The 14,912-nt window shown below is 37.6% G+C and overlaps 1 protein-coding gene across 3 annotated transcripts in view; it reads right to left on the reverse strand.

Annotated features, from left to right (window-relative positions):
• The window catches only part of FAM172A (family with sequence similarity 172 member A), a 251,083-nt gene that overhangs the window by 86,058 nt on the left and 150,113 nt on the right, over positions 1 to 14,912 (reverse strand). For 2 of the 3 annotated variants that reach the window (XM_035310870.1, XM_035310869.1), the window contains one exon: positions 14,013 to 14,132. The exons of the other annotated variant lie outside the window; for it this stretch is intronic. In XM_035310870.1, the coding sequence (XP_035166761.1) occupies positions 14,013 to 14,132 (120 nt within the window). The remainder of the gene's footprint in view (positions 1 to 14,012; positions 14,133 to 14,912) is intronic. 3 annotated transcript variants of the gene reach the window in all.

Raw genomic sequence — 14,912 nt, forward strand, 5'->3', positions numbered from 1 at the left:
TATCTTTACCTGAAGAGATTAGATTTCCTAGCCTCATTTTCATTTTTTAATTGCTTACAAACAATTGCGTTCCGTCCTTTCTTTTCAGAATTGAAGCTGTTGTTTGCAAGAGATCTCTTTTACTACCAGAAATTTGTGGGGTCTTATTGCCCTGCTTAGCTCACACATACAACTAAGTCCAGCATTTTTCTTCAAGTGAATAACACAGATAATGGGCTGGTACGAGACACTCAGACTCTTATTTATTTCAGAATTAAAAAGCAAGTTCCACTCCTCACTTAAGAGATTAGCCTATACATAGCCAGTGCCTATCTTCTATGTTCACCGACTCGAATCTCAGGAAAAGACAGCTTGCAGAAAGTTAAAAGTGTTGCAGATGCGCAATCTGTGCACAATGCAGACACACGAGATTTATACCACTTACACAGGACACTATGGCTTGTAACAAAATAGTTATCAGTACAAATACACACCGATTTCATTTACCCATTAAAACAAAAAAGGACAGATTTCCAGTTACTATCCAACTTTTTTTTATTATTATTATTTTATTTTATTTTTCCTGTAGATTTTTTGAAATCTGCATTTGCACACTCATCCTCTATGCTATGGGAAGCCCAGAATTCATCATAGATGCAAAAACCAGAAAAGATCCTCTGTACCAATAGGTCAACGCATTCTTTTGCGATTTTAATAATGGCCTGTCCTATTACATTTGTTATTCATATAGAATAAGGATAGACAATTTTTAGGCATTATATAGCTTTCTTCTGGAATATTAGCTTTGTGGCTTTGAGAGGCCATTTTCTAAAGATCCTAATAGTCAAATGACATCTTGGGAAATGTTACATTCTCACTGCATTTGCATGATAATGAAGATGAAATTTCATATACGCTACCTGAATTATACTTATCTAAGTTTTGTTTTACTGAATGACCAAAGGAATATGTTCCCTAAGCCAAAGTATTGCAATACAATGCAATACATTATTGCTTCTGTGAAAGACATGAAACTATAATCCAAGTGATAAAAAAAAACACCTCTGTAATTTATGTAATAGTGTTAATATGATCTCAGCCGTGTATCTCTGAATACTTATTTCCTTTGAAGAAAATTCTACAGCATCCACAAAAAATACCCATTTTCAATTTTTAAAAAATCATGAAGGAGCAACTCTGTGATGCTCAGGAGCATTTTCATAACATTATTATTATTATTATTATTATTATTTTTTATCAGCATGCAGTATTATCATGAGCTTGGTAAAGTTCATGTCAGCTTATTCACTAGATATGAACCACCCTTCAGGTATAACCGCATTTCACCTGCACCTACGGGAAAGTCCACGGGTCGAATCATTTTCTGACCACAGAAATATGCTTGAGGGATTACAATAATGGGCATCTTTTTCCGTAATTAGGCATATGTAGGCAAATAACGTGGCTCTCAGAAATTCCAGCCGTGGTCTGCAGCGTTCCTGCATGCAGCTTGTTAATGCAGGGGACATTCAAAAGCTCCGTCCTCTACAAGGGTAAGCCAAGACCCGGCTCCCAAACCTGGGTTTTGAAAGTCAGCTCGTGGCATACCACTTCTGTGACAACAAGTACATTTTAAGAAAGTATTTGTCTTCTCTGATCAACACAGAGCTGATCAATCATCAGTCTGACTGCCTGGCAACTTAATGTTATCTATGTGATTTGTTTTGAAGTACAGATCTAGAAAAGCGAAATCTAACTACAGTTTTATTCCGAAGATGCAATTTTTAGTATTTTTGTAAGGATGAAGAAAAATCAGTACAAAATCACACAAGTTACAAACTGGCAATACTAATCTAAGCAAAGACACCAGCACACACACTCTTACATTAAGTCTCTACTTATAATTGCAAACTCTTTGAAGAGAGAGTAGTTTTGATTTTTGCTTAAAGCTACAGGCATTGTTTTTTAAGACAAAACAAAAACACACACAACAAAACCAGCATGGAATAAGTGGTACACACAAAGGCGATTTTATTTAACATAGCTTTTCAATACATTCCAGTCTACACTGCACTACAGCTGCAGAAACACAACCAAATTAAAAAAAAAAAAAAAAAAAGGAAAAAGAAAAAATACTTATCCTGGAAAAAAAAAAAAAAGCCTATACTCAAAGGAACATCTGAATAAAATTGAGACATCTGCAGTAAAGTTTTACCTTCTCCCTAGAATGTTTGAGATGAACTCAGTGTAACACTGTCTTCCAAGAAAAGACACAGTGATCAATGCAAGAGCACATCAGGCTCCCTTGGACAGGCCAATCAATGCAAGAAAGAACCTTGCCCAGGGCCTTATGCAAATAGGAGCACGTCCTGCAACCCAGGGAGGGAACATGCGCAATAGATCAATGGGATCTGAAAAACCTTACAGCTATATCAGCCTCAGACAGTAAATATATAATGATGAATCCCCCACGTTCGCCGTGAACTCTTAAACTAGGTTATTTTCAACAGCTGGTTTAAAAATCTGCTGGGGCTGTACACAGCAGCAGCGAAGAAGTAGAGTAAGATTGTCTGGGGTTAATTTGGCCACGTTTTTTAAGACCGAGGAAACGCAATCTATCTACCTTCACATTTGCAAAATGCTGAAAGTTGTGTGCCAGCCTTTGTGATTTGCCAGGGTATGGACAGAGTCGGGGTGCGACTGGGGTTTTGTGTTGTTATTTTGATATTCTGATTTTTTCTAAAACCTTCTCAGTAAGTGCTCAGTGATGTAGAATAATAAAAAAGGTTTATCATTTACAAGAACTGCAGTAACAACGATCTAACATTCTAATCATCACTCTGTTGATTGAAATTTATTCTTGCAAAGACTATTGTAATTTTTTTTTTTCTATTCCTAACTATTTAAGACTATACTTTAAAGGAATTGGAGAAAATACTAAGGCAGCTGACAGTTGCAACACCAAATTTCAAAAGCACCCCCAAAGTGAAATAAAACTTGGTAAGGTACGCAAAGAGCTATTCATGACCATAGAGGTTCACCAGCTACTTGTTGTGGTAGGTGGTGACTTGGCACATCAAAAATACTGAGATAATTATTGTTCCTATGGACACCTCTGAAGTGTGGTTTCCTAAACATCATTCATAATCTGTTCCTGGGAAAACTAGCGTGGAGAGAAAGGAGGAGGAAGAAGGAACAGGCAAAGGTGCCTACAGAAACTTTTCGCCTGCAATTCCTGGCTTTTGAAGATCACTAACTGCTCCTAACTTCACAGCACAAAGGTATAATGCTCTTGTCGAAAAGCTCCTGCCACCTCAGGAAAAAATATAATCTAGGTATTGACAAGCAAATAAAATGGCCTGGCTTAATCAAGCTTGTAAAAACCTCACACTCCGTATTCCGACACTGCACAGGTGAGGTTTCCTATTACATTTAATTTATCTTGGAAAACAGAAAAGATAGGAAACTAACTAACTAAACTATTTATTTTTCTTGCATTTGTGAGGAAAATTTACACTTGCGTTTTCATACTTTGCATTAAAACCTCAGTGTAATTCTGTGGTGTTAAAAGTACAATTTTCTCAATGAATATATGTGCAAAATCTACTTACATATTTTCACTTGATATCATATTCAAGTAAAGCCCTTAAATAGGATTATTTTAACATTTAAACACTGGCACTCATGCTATTATTAATATTAAAATACTTCACTAATATACTGAAAAGCTACGTAACACATCTTCACTAGATTAAAGAAAGGAAAGTTCTAGGATAAAATGCAAATTCCAGCTGCTTCTTACAGTGCCATAGTTTGAGAGTTCCCTTCACCAGAAATATGTTTGGATTGCTTTTACTCCATGTGGATTTGCAATGCCTAATATATTATTAACTTGCAGTTCCCTTGGTTGATCCACTAAACCAGGTCTTAAAGTCTTATAAAATCTCTACTGTTCCACACAAAAGCCATACATATACTTTTCAACATAATTAACATTTAAATTAACAGTAACACAATACACTTGTGTAGTCTAATTGGCATAAGATCTTGTCACGGAAATGGGAAAAGTATGAAATAACAGTGAGACATTTTCATTTTTAAACGCTTATTTTTCATTAAAAAAAAAAAGAATTTAAAACAGCCTAATGTTTCAGATAAAATCTAAACACATCACAAAAGCTGTCAGGGAATAATATATGTGATATTCCCACTTTCTCCGTCATGTAAGCAAATCCAAAACTTCTACTTTTCTTATTAGTGTTCATACATGCATTTAAAGACATCTGCAATCCCTTCAGACTGTGATGATGTTGCATGTTGTATAATCTTTACTTCTAACCTGTTCTGCGCCCCAGCCTACAGGCACACAGAACAACCTACAGAGTTAAACAAAATGACAGGATTTTTCATATTGTACCTCCTGAAAAACAAAACAAAACAACAACAACAACAACAAAAAAAAACAAAAACCAAACAATAACACCGCTCTTGTTATTTGGGTCTTCAGTCAGACCAACGTGTGGGCATTTTTAGGTGCAGACACCACACCTACGTAAAGTGGTGATCCAGAAATGTCACTTTCTTGTCCAGTGCACCTGCAGAGGATGAGGAAAATGGAAACGTATGTACCAAACGGGCAAAAAGTTGTACCTGGTGATAAGAGGCTTGGGACAGAAAACTGTCTCCCGCTATAGGTGATGCATTTCCCCCAGTCTGAAAGAGCTCTGGTGAGCACGAGATGATTCAGACACAAAACAGCTATATGGAGATGCACATCAAAAGATTATAATTAGCGTCTCTGCAAAGGTGGGGCAACCAGTGAGGAAATTGTTGGAAATTAACGAGAACCTGGGTCTTGGGAGTTAACTATTCTGATCACCGGCAGACTACACACATCTTGAAGAGATGGTTTCACCCACGTTATCACGTTGGCTTTGACAGGCTCCAGGGCTGAAGTTGATACTCACAGTTGGAAGGACAAGCCACATGTTCTCTGAATGTGGTTCTGTGCTTTGGCTTTTTTTTTTTTTTTTTTTTTTTTTTTAAGCTAGAATTCAAAATGGAAAATAAACTGACTGATAAGTAAGCTGTCTCACAGAATTTAAAACAGTTAAAACAATGGAGGAGAGGATACTGATACAAAGGAATTTATTGAGCCAGAAGGAAGTTTCTAGTCAGATATAGGGATAGGTGCCAAATATGGTTTTATTTAACATCTTCATTAATGATCTGGAATTAATTAAATTTGCAGGTGACATTAAAGTGGGAGAAACTGCCAAGAGAAGTAAGGCATGAAAGAAATACAAAATGTGCTTCCAAGATTCATAGACTTGTAGCACAAAAGGGATCATTATGACAATCTAGTTTGTCATCCTGCGTAGCAAGGGCCAGAATGGAGATAGATTTAATTTGGAAGAATGTGAGGTAGTGTTGTTGGAAATAAAATAATCTACTAGACTCAATACCACTGGGGAAGGGAAATTGAGGACACTAAAATACTGTGAACATTAGCGGTTATGAAATTCAAAGCAACTTTGCAAAAAAAAATTGAGTAGTTTTGGCTGCATTGACCGAAATGTAGCACAGCAGAACAAAGGTGCTGAAGTTTGCCTTGAGCTAACTATAGTAACTACACTTACAACACGGAGTTTAATTCTTAGCAAACTACCAGAAAAATGTTGACAAATAATATGGAATTCAGAAAGGAATAGAAGAAAAAAAAAAAAGAAAAGAAAAAGAAAAAAAAAGACCTAGTTATATATATCATTGGGCTACAATAGAAACAATCGGATGGAAGTACGAGAACAATTGCTGAAGATCAGAAAGCTTTTCTTACCAGAACCTAAAAATAACCGCTCACTGTGTAGTGCACTGAATTTAAAGTAATGCAAAGAAATTATGAAAATATAGAACTACTGAGATCATGTGGCTCTAAAAAAGTCACTGCAGGGAAACACAGAAAGTGGTTTGCCTGTGACCTCCAAATTCCAGAGGACATAAACATGTACTTCCAAGTAAATGGATTTCCAAGTAACTCTTGCTTTTACCCTACTCCAGTTCTTCATTCATTTTCTAATTAGCATTCCAACTTTGGTGTCAAACTAGAAAATTAATATGAACAGGCCAATGAGATGTAAAGTAATGATGGGTGGTGCAGGCAATTAGTATTCGGTGGATCGTTTCGGGCCATGAAACACTGCCCTTCTCCTTTTGGAAGAAGCAGGGAAGGGGCACATGTACTGCTAGCCTGCAGACCATGGATTAAGCTGAGCGAAGCATGAGATATTAAATTAGCAAATGATTAAGAGGAAGCAAAACGTAATGAGGCTGAGCGAGTTATCCAGAGTAAGGTAACGAGTAGGGATGAATATTCAAAACTTGAGTCCTGCTCTGGAAGTGGCAGGACAGCCAGCTCCTGGGAAAGGGAGAGATGTTGATCCTTACAGCGATCCAAGGCTGAGAGGGTCGGGGATGAACTAAGAAACTGGACGCCTACACTGGATGCCTAAACTCAACCAAAAAAATAAAGAAGGAAAAAGGGATGGAGAAGGACATGCAGCCACAGCACTGTGATCTGTGTGCCTCTACTTGGTAATCATTCATCATTCTTCTGCCTCTTCTGTTAGCCTTTCTCTAGACTTCAAGCTCTTCAGGACAAGGCACGACGATGTGGCTGCTACCACGATGCAAGTGGATAATAATAATAAATGGTACCGCGTTAAATAACGATACCAGTGCAGAGTTGTCAACTTACTTATTTAGGCTGAAAGAGGGGAACTCGACCGTCACCTAAAATGTTTATCTGCCCTGTGTTAAAATGAGAAAAAAAATGTATATATACATGTATTTGTATGTACATATCAGTAGCAACCTAACATTGTAAGAAGTTGCCATCAATAAAGCCGGCAGTGATACTTTAATACTTTTTGATAGATCTGTCATTCCACTACTGTAACCACTGACAAGCAAGTCTGCAATCCTTGTTGCTTTCTACTGCAGGCTGAAATTTATATATTTAAAAAATCATCGGCAGAAATAAGTCTACCACTTCCAAAAACAGGTGAGGAGACAAAATGTTGTTTGTAAACACTGGTGTTTGTGGGGTTGGTCTGGTTTTGGACCAAACTCAGTGCTTCCAGAGTTTGAAATGGGAAATTTGGCCATGGAGTGAGCCTGGAGTCAGAGAGAGTCTCTAGAAAAATTAATCCAAGATAGGTCCAGTTGTTTGCAGCTAAAAATACCCTCCTGCACACGCTTGCTTTCACAGGAACATCGACTCCTGGGTCAGACCAAGGCCCTGCTGTCCCCATCAATTACTCTCACAATTCTTGTCCTATGTGGGTCAAGCTGGGTAGGAGTTTTGTCCCAGTCCTCTTGTTCCCAAACAGGCCTTCCTGATCTAATGGCAAGAGACCTAATTCTACCCTAAATTTATTCATGGCCACTTTTAATCCATTTGTTCCTGTGCCAACATTGTTCTTTGGCTTAAATGGCTCTCCCTCCCTGCTGTTTACTCTCCTGATATATTTACAGAGCGCTATCAATCCCCCTAAGCTTTCCTTTGCTAGGCTAAACAAGCCATGTTTTTTTAAACTCTCCTTCGGAAGCACAATGCAGAACAGACACTGAACCTACATTTTGCAGAAGCTATCAAAGTTAATGTGAGTGTATTAGTAAATTACACCATTCTTGCTATGACTGATAAGCCCACAGGATGTGTGCGCGGTTTCTATGACTGTATTGACCCCAGTGCTCAAGGCAGGGGGGACATCTCCGTGTGGCATTGCACCACTTCACGTGAGCATATCCTTCCTCTTTTCCCATAAAATGGGCTCTCCATCTCTCTGAGCATCCTGACACTTCTTCCCTCCATCTCTTCCACCCGGAATTAATCTTTCCAAACGTGGGCAGTCGGGATTGTCTCAAATTATCTAAGATAAATCTCACCAGCATGCTGGCCAGCATTAATATTTCTCTTGCTCTGACAAATCACAGGATCACACTTGCCTCTTTTATTGCTTTATCTAGTCATTCACCTACAGCTATTGCTGATGAAATCACAACTCCAAGGGCTTCCCGTTCTTTGCTGTTTCCTATTGGTGCAAATCACAGTTTACAAATTCAGATGACGAGCCAGTCAATGATTCTGCAAGTTTGCATTATTTCCTTTAATTTCTATTACTATAGAAATTCTGCTCCTGAATGCTAATGGTGACCTCACTACTTTATGTCATGAGCCAATTTCATTAGTGCATACTTACTTTTTGTGCCAGTGTCATAACACAAATGCAAAAACAAACAAACAAACAAAAACACAACAAAAAAGGCCCAAGGCCAAACCGTGGTGACTCTGGTAGCGGCCCTAGTCTTGTCCAAGTCTTTTTACACAACCCAGACTGTTTCTTCTTTAGGTCCTATTGTTCACCATTGCTTCTTGTTTTCCCTTTTCAGATGGATAAAGGGGAATGCGCTTCTCCACGAAGCACAATAGAGTATAGCTAAAGTAATAAAAATAACTCAAGATACTTATTTTCTTTTTAGACTTATTTTTTGGGGTGTCCTACGAAAAGCTGACCTGACCCATAGAGCTCATAACGAAAGAGGACAAAAAGATGAGACCTAAGGCAGGTACAGTTGGGTGAAATGATCTACCCAAACACTGGACATACACCCCAAGTCCCCACAAACCCATGAGAGAGGGCCCCATACTGGTTTCCCTAATTTCAGTTGACGTTCAACATTTAAATAATCTTTTTTTTTTTTTTTTCCATTTGAAGTTAAACTACAGAGCGTTAAACTACAGAGACATTTTGTTTTCTTTCCTCCACTACAGACCTTGATAAGCATCAAGTTTTGCTCCTCAGCTCTTTTCTTCTCTCTCCCGTGCCTCTTATGGCCATTACAGATCATGTGTTATTCCTGCCACACATCAGTAGATCCATTCCAATTTAATAGTTCAGACAGGGGAATTAAGAGTTGCATATACGCAATACCCAATCGATGCTTACCAGTTCTTGAGCCAAACGAAATACAATAAATAAATGAATAAATAAATTTATATACAAGTAATAATAATAATAATTAAACCAAATATAACAAATGATTCAATCTGAAATTTCAGAAATTCAGATTAATAAAAAGCTAACGACAGCTTCACAGCCAAATCATTCAGCTTCTTAAACAGCATTTTGCCTGTGCCAGGACAGTGGTGCAGCCACAGAGGCTCACTCCCAGGTAGTTCAGCAGGTGTCCATTTATCATCGTTATCGTTGCGACATCTATTATCTCTAGCTAGGGTTAGGTCCTTGCTGTACTCAGCACAACGCAACAAAACAAAGTGGCAGTTTGTTGAAGAGCATATCTCAAAATGATGGGGCTAAAATTATTTTAAATGGACAAAATTGGCTGATTTTCATGGAATTAGCACACTGCGGTGGGTACAGAAATTTGAAAAGCATGTTTTAAGAGCACTCATTTTAACGAAGCTGCTTAAAAATACACACACACACACAATTTTATCTACACCTCTGTGCTAATTGCCAATATATACGTCCAACACTTTAGCCAGCAAAGACTACACTGAATGGTCTCTCATTTATTCAAAGACAATGAGCCTACTTTCCTTCTTCTTTTTTAATTATATCGCATTCCCCCATACACTTTGTATTTTTAAAGTGAGCGCTGTAAGCTGGAGATACCACTGTCAATTCTCACAATTTTGTCATGATTCCCATGATATTAGGTAGTTGTTTTCTCAGAGATATTATTTAACTGCAATGATAGAGTTACTGGTAAACAAAAAAGGTACACTTTTGGTTCATTACGAAACCCATTAAAAGGCAAAGCCCAAGGTCTCAGGAATATATAAGGCAAAGAAGATAAATATTCCGTTTTTTTTTTTTTTTTTTTTTTTTTTTTTAATCTCATGATACTGAATGCTCATCTGACAATTTTGAAAGCTTAGATTTAACAATTCTCATGACTCTGAAATGAGTAGTTGTCATGAGTGTCTTTTATAGTGACGGGCATGGATAGTTTTAAATGTCACCCCACATCCTAGGACCAGCCTTTCTTTCCACCTCTACAGGCAGGCAGTCCCCGATATTGTAATTAGACCTGCAGTGGATGGTCACAGGACTCAGGTAAGCAGTGGTGCAAAAGACATCATTTCTCCTTCTGCAAGGGTCTTTCATGCAGGCAATGACAAGGGAAAACGTTCTTTTTAAAGCAAAATAATTGTAAACCCACAAAATTTGGCAGAAAAACTCAAAGGAGGCGTTGTACCAGAAACTTATTTTCTGTAAACTAAATATAAAATTGACTCCATCAACTTGAAATTCTCACTTTCTGTTAAATTTCATAAAATTATTATAAGCTGGGAGTTGGGAAAGTTCCACAATTTACCGTCAACTACAGCAAGCTGCTTCTGAAAATAAATCCCTCTCTACACTGGGAAAGGGATAACAGAAGTAAGAAGATGAGATGTGTTCATGAATCATGTTTTGAGATTTTCAAAATCAGTAATTAGCAGCACACAGTGACCCAACAACTATTTTTAGAGTTGTATATTTTAAAAGTAATTTATGTTTAGATATTATTAGATGCACATTTAATTTCGAACCACAGTTACACAAAGTTTTAATTACTAAATATTAAGATACATTTTAGCATATGGTTTATGATTAGCATTTGTAATTCAAGCTATAAACAATATAAGTAATTACATTTATTGGTGGAACTTTAGTTCCCACACATGTTCAATCACTTTCAATTATTTCCCTAGTAATCTACGACTCAGTAAGGTACAGAAAATGTGTTCCTACATAGCAGTAACTGGATAGCAGTTTCTGTGCATTCAAGTATGATGTTACAGATTTGCTCTGTTTTTCTTAACATCATACAGCCACAAACATGCAAAAATGCAGCCAGAAAAGCTGCAAATGCCAATTAAAATGTTAGATGTTGTGGCACGTATCTGAAAATTGTAGTCAAGTTTTACCAGCTCGTTTAGTAAGGGACCTCAAGACGTAGCTTGATTTTTGTTGTGAGGTCAAATTCAGAGCTGAGGCGAGGTTTGCCCACCGAAGACTTGCAAGGAACAAACATAAATGCTTCTCCTTTTGTACCAGCTTCACAGCTCCTACGTTGATGCTACCCACAGCCACGAACAAGTCATTGCTTAGTATCAGTTTTCTTCTCTGCTTAACACGAATGTGCCAGGTGCCTTGCACCATGAAGAAATGATGAACCAGAAATCTCTGCCGATTAAGATGATTGCAAACAATCGGGACAGATCTAGCGGCACTGAGCACACAAAATGAATTCAAAAGATATTCATTGAAAACCCAAGTTTTTTTTTTTTTTTTTTTTGACTTCTTTGCTTGTTTTCTTTTCCCCTGCGGGCACAATCAAATGCAAAGGGCCCAGGCAGAAACCTCCACTCCAAATTAAAGCCATATGCTTCACACCACTCCCCTGTAGGAGGAACGGAGTCAGAAGGAGCAGCTGTGCAAAGGGTCTCTGTGACTACTGTAACCTACCCTTCTATGAAGCGACTGACCCCAAATCCTTGTGTAGCAAGTGTAGGGGCACCTATGTGGTGTAGCTGCTATATCACCCTCATGATCTACCCCCCAACATACCATGAGAGAAAGTGAAGTGATCAAATATGTATTTGTGGTAAGACACTATGCCCATCAGCTGCTGCTTATTTTTCTTTTTCTTTCTTTCTTTTATTTTTATTTATTTTTTTTAGCTCTTTGCAATTACTAAATACCATGTGGATATAAAGTTGGGGAGAAAGGAAAGAATAACAAAATAAAATTTTACAAACTTATACCCTGATAAAATATTTCAAGATTTATTTCACTTATATCTCATGTCTGCTTCAGTGTACGCACTATTTTATTAAACTGCTTTCAATGGATCTCAGACTTCAAACTACTTCTACCAGAACCAGGTGTTAATATCCTTTGATTTTTTTAAAAACAATCAGGGTACATTAAATATACTTCTCAGATCTAGTTTTGCATGACAGATATGTGATGTGCCAATGGTTATATATTATATTCTTCCTCTCAGGCATGCATCTCCTGCAGAGATAGCAGACTACAGAAGCTGACCCTTACTGAGACCATCTTGTCTCTCTGACAAAGCTCCTTTTTAACTTCTTACTTACTGGTTACTTCCTGTGATGGATAAAAACTTTAGCTCAGCTTGTGATAATTTCACAGGCCCTGAGCACCCTGACCCTGGAAGCCCCAAGGTCAGAAGTCAAGTCTTGTTCTGAAACATCTGTGTGCTTCATATTAAAGTAGAACAAAAGTGAAGAAATATCCACCAGTGTGACAAGAGAAACAGGCAAAATGGGAATGACACATTGGTCATCTGTTACCCATGCCACCTCAAGCCATTGACTGAAATCTGATGGAAAAACTCTACCCGCCAGCAGTCCAAGCCGCCTTCAAATAAGCGCTTTGTTTGGGAAACGGTGAGAAAGGTCTCCAGTTGTTTTTTATTTCTGCCTTGTGTTAAGCGAGTTTATCCGTAGGTGGCCAGGGACCCAAACAACCCGATTTTACAAAGTCTACAAAAATTCTGCTAACATTTTGTTTTTGAAATACAAGGCACACCACAACAACGTAGCAGTTGAAACACATAGCGGATGAAAATCATGGCATAAGAAGGAGAAGACGACAGAACAGATACTCCCCTACCCTTCGCTGCATATGAGGAGCAACAGCGCACAGCAATGCAACCGGTTTATAAACTGTTTGTTGCCCAGAGTTGTGGTTACAGAAGGAATTATTAATCTTCACTGATCTGGTCTCGAAAAATTACTTTTGAGACAACTTACTGACCTGGTAATAAAATACCTGTGGAAAATGATCAGCTGAACTGTCCTCTAGTTTCAAATCTATATGTATTATACATCTTTTAAAAATACTCTTCAGGAAGCACAGGGAAAATAATGCCCTTAATTTCAATGAATAAAAAGAGTTAACAAAAACCAAAAGTTTTAAAACTAGTATTACCATTCTGGATTCTTACCTAAAACTACTTAGAGCACCACAAGAGTAAAACCAAAACGCTCGTGCATACTTTTTCTTAACTAAGGCATTGCTCTTCCATTCAGGCAGGAAACACTTTTACTAACTTTAAGTTAGACTAAACTAATATTTTAGACAAACCTACATATACGTCAGCTGATTCCTGTCTATAAAACCAATGCTTTTGCTTCTTCGATGTATTTTCCACAGTAAACAGCGCTTTTTCTTTTTTTCTATTTTAGTTTTCTTCAGTAAAATATGGCCTGATTACACCCGCATTTTACAACTGAATGAGAAGACTATAGCTATATTCTTCTATAACAGCATTATAAACAGAACAGGCAAATACTTTGTTTACTAAATAAGATGAACAAATTCGCCTTCTAGAAATAAGACCAAAGGATTCACTAACTTGATCTTCAGTAGCCCCAAAATCAAGGGTAGGGAAGATTTTCATTGACCAGAGTCCTCCCTAGTTCAAATCACAGCAGGGTGTATCCAGAGTTAATTGAACTGAAAAAAAGTCGTTCCAGCAAATTCTGCACACATTTGTGGAAAAAACTGCAAAACTGGGTAACCACCCCAAATCTCCTCTCAAATTCAGTTCCAATCTACATACAAAAATGTGCAGGTGTTAGAGACGACTTGGATTTAAAATTTTTCTTACTCTTTCTCAGGCTTGACCTCCAACATCTCTACCCACAGACCAGAAACTGACTGAGTGCTACCTTTTTTACACAGCCTGAGAAAAGAGAACCCAATGAGTTTTGTTTTCCCACAGGTTCTTTCGGGTTAGTGGATATGTGGAACCATACTGTGGAACTCAGCAACAGAGAAAAATACGGTGACCTTCCAGTTTCAGAGAAATCCTCTGACCACTGGGCAAAGTTAGTCCTAAATTTCTGCTTGAAGAAGGTGATCACGAAGAATTTTGAAAATCTGTGAAAGACTTCAGGAAAGAAGGCAATGGAAAGTCACACTTACCAACTCTACAAACGCAAGTCCACCATAACTGTGAGCAACAAAAAACACGTTCTCTGCTGCTGACTGGGAAATAAAGTGGTCCCAAACATAAATTGCATGTTCTTCAGGAGATCCATTATCCTGCAGAAAAAAATTACATTTGCGACAATTACCTCTTAGAAACTGGCAATTCTGTCTAAAAGTAACATGTTCCTATATGTTAAAATGTGTTGGTAAAACAAGCCTCAAATTAATACACTCTAGTGACAAAAAATGAGCAGATTGATTTGTCTAAATAAAAGAAATTTAAGATTGCAATTTAAATGCAGTAAAACTGTTGTTTTATTGTTGCTTATTTTAATAAATACAACGAAAATTATGCATCTGCAAAATTTTGTCTAAATACCATGATGGCAATTCAGCTAAACAGAGGCATTCAAAGAAATTATGAACCACTGCTCTGGTTTTCATTCTTTTGACAACTCTTTGTCAAATATTTGCTCACTGATGGTTTGTTTAAAGTAGTTAAGTCTTAGTCTGATAAACAAATAAAAAGGAGTAGGAACAATATAAATATGATTTCAGTCTTCAGATTTTTTTTTTTTCATATTATGCTCCAATGGAAATCTGCCAAAGATTAAAACTATGGTATTTGCAACTACTCTTTTAAAAGCTAGTTTTATTTATTTTGGAACTGTAGGCTATGAGATACAGGGCAGATAAACCACCTCTTGACTGCTTACATATCAGCTACTGCTTTGGAGTCCCTGGTAGTTAGGGGAGTGTGTTTTTCCTTATTGAACTGTGAGATCCATTCAACCTGAGAGCCACTGAAGGCACTCCAGTGATTTACACTGATTTCAGTGCACTGTCCTCAAACATCTGGGGTTGTGCACGCGCGTCTCTGCCTTTGAGGCTATC

The sequence above is a fragment of the Oxyura jamaicensis genome, chromosome Z (assembly GCF_011077185.1).
Source record: "Oxyura jamaicensis isolate SHBP4307 breed ruddy duck chromosome Z, BPBGC_Ojam_1.0, whole genome shotgun sequence".
Lineage (NCBI taxonomy): Eukaryota > Metazoa > Chordata > Aves > Anseriformes > Anatidae > Oxyura > Oxyura jamaicensis.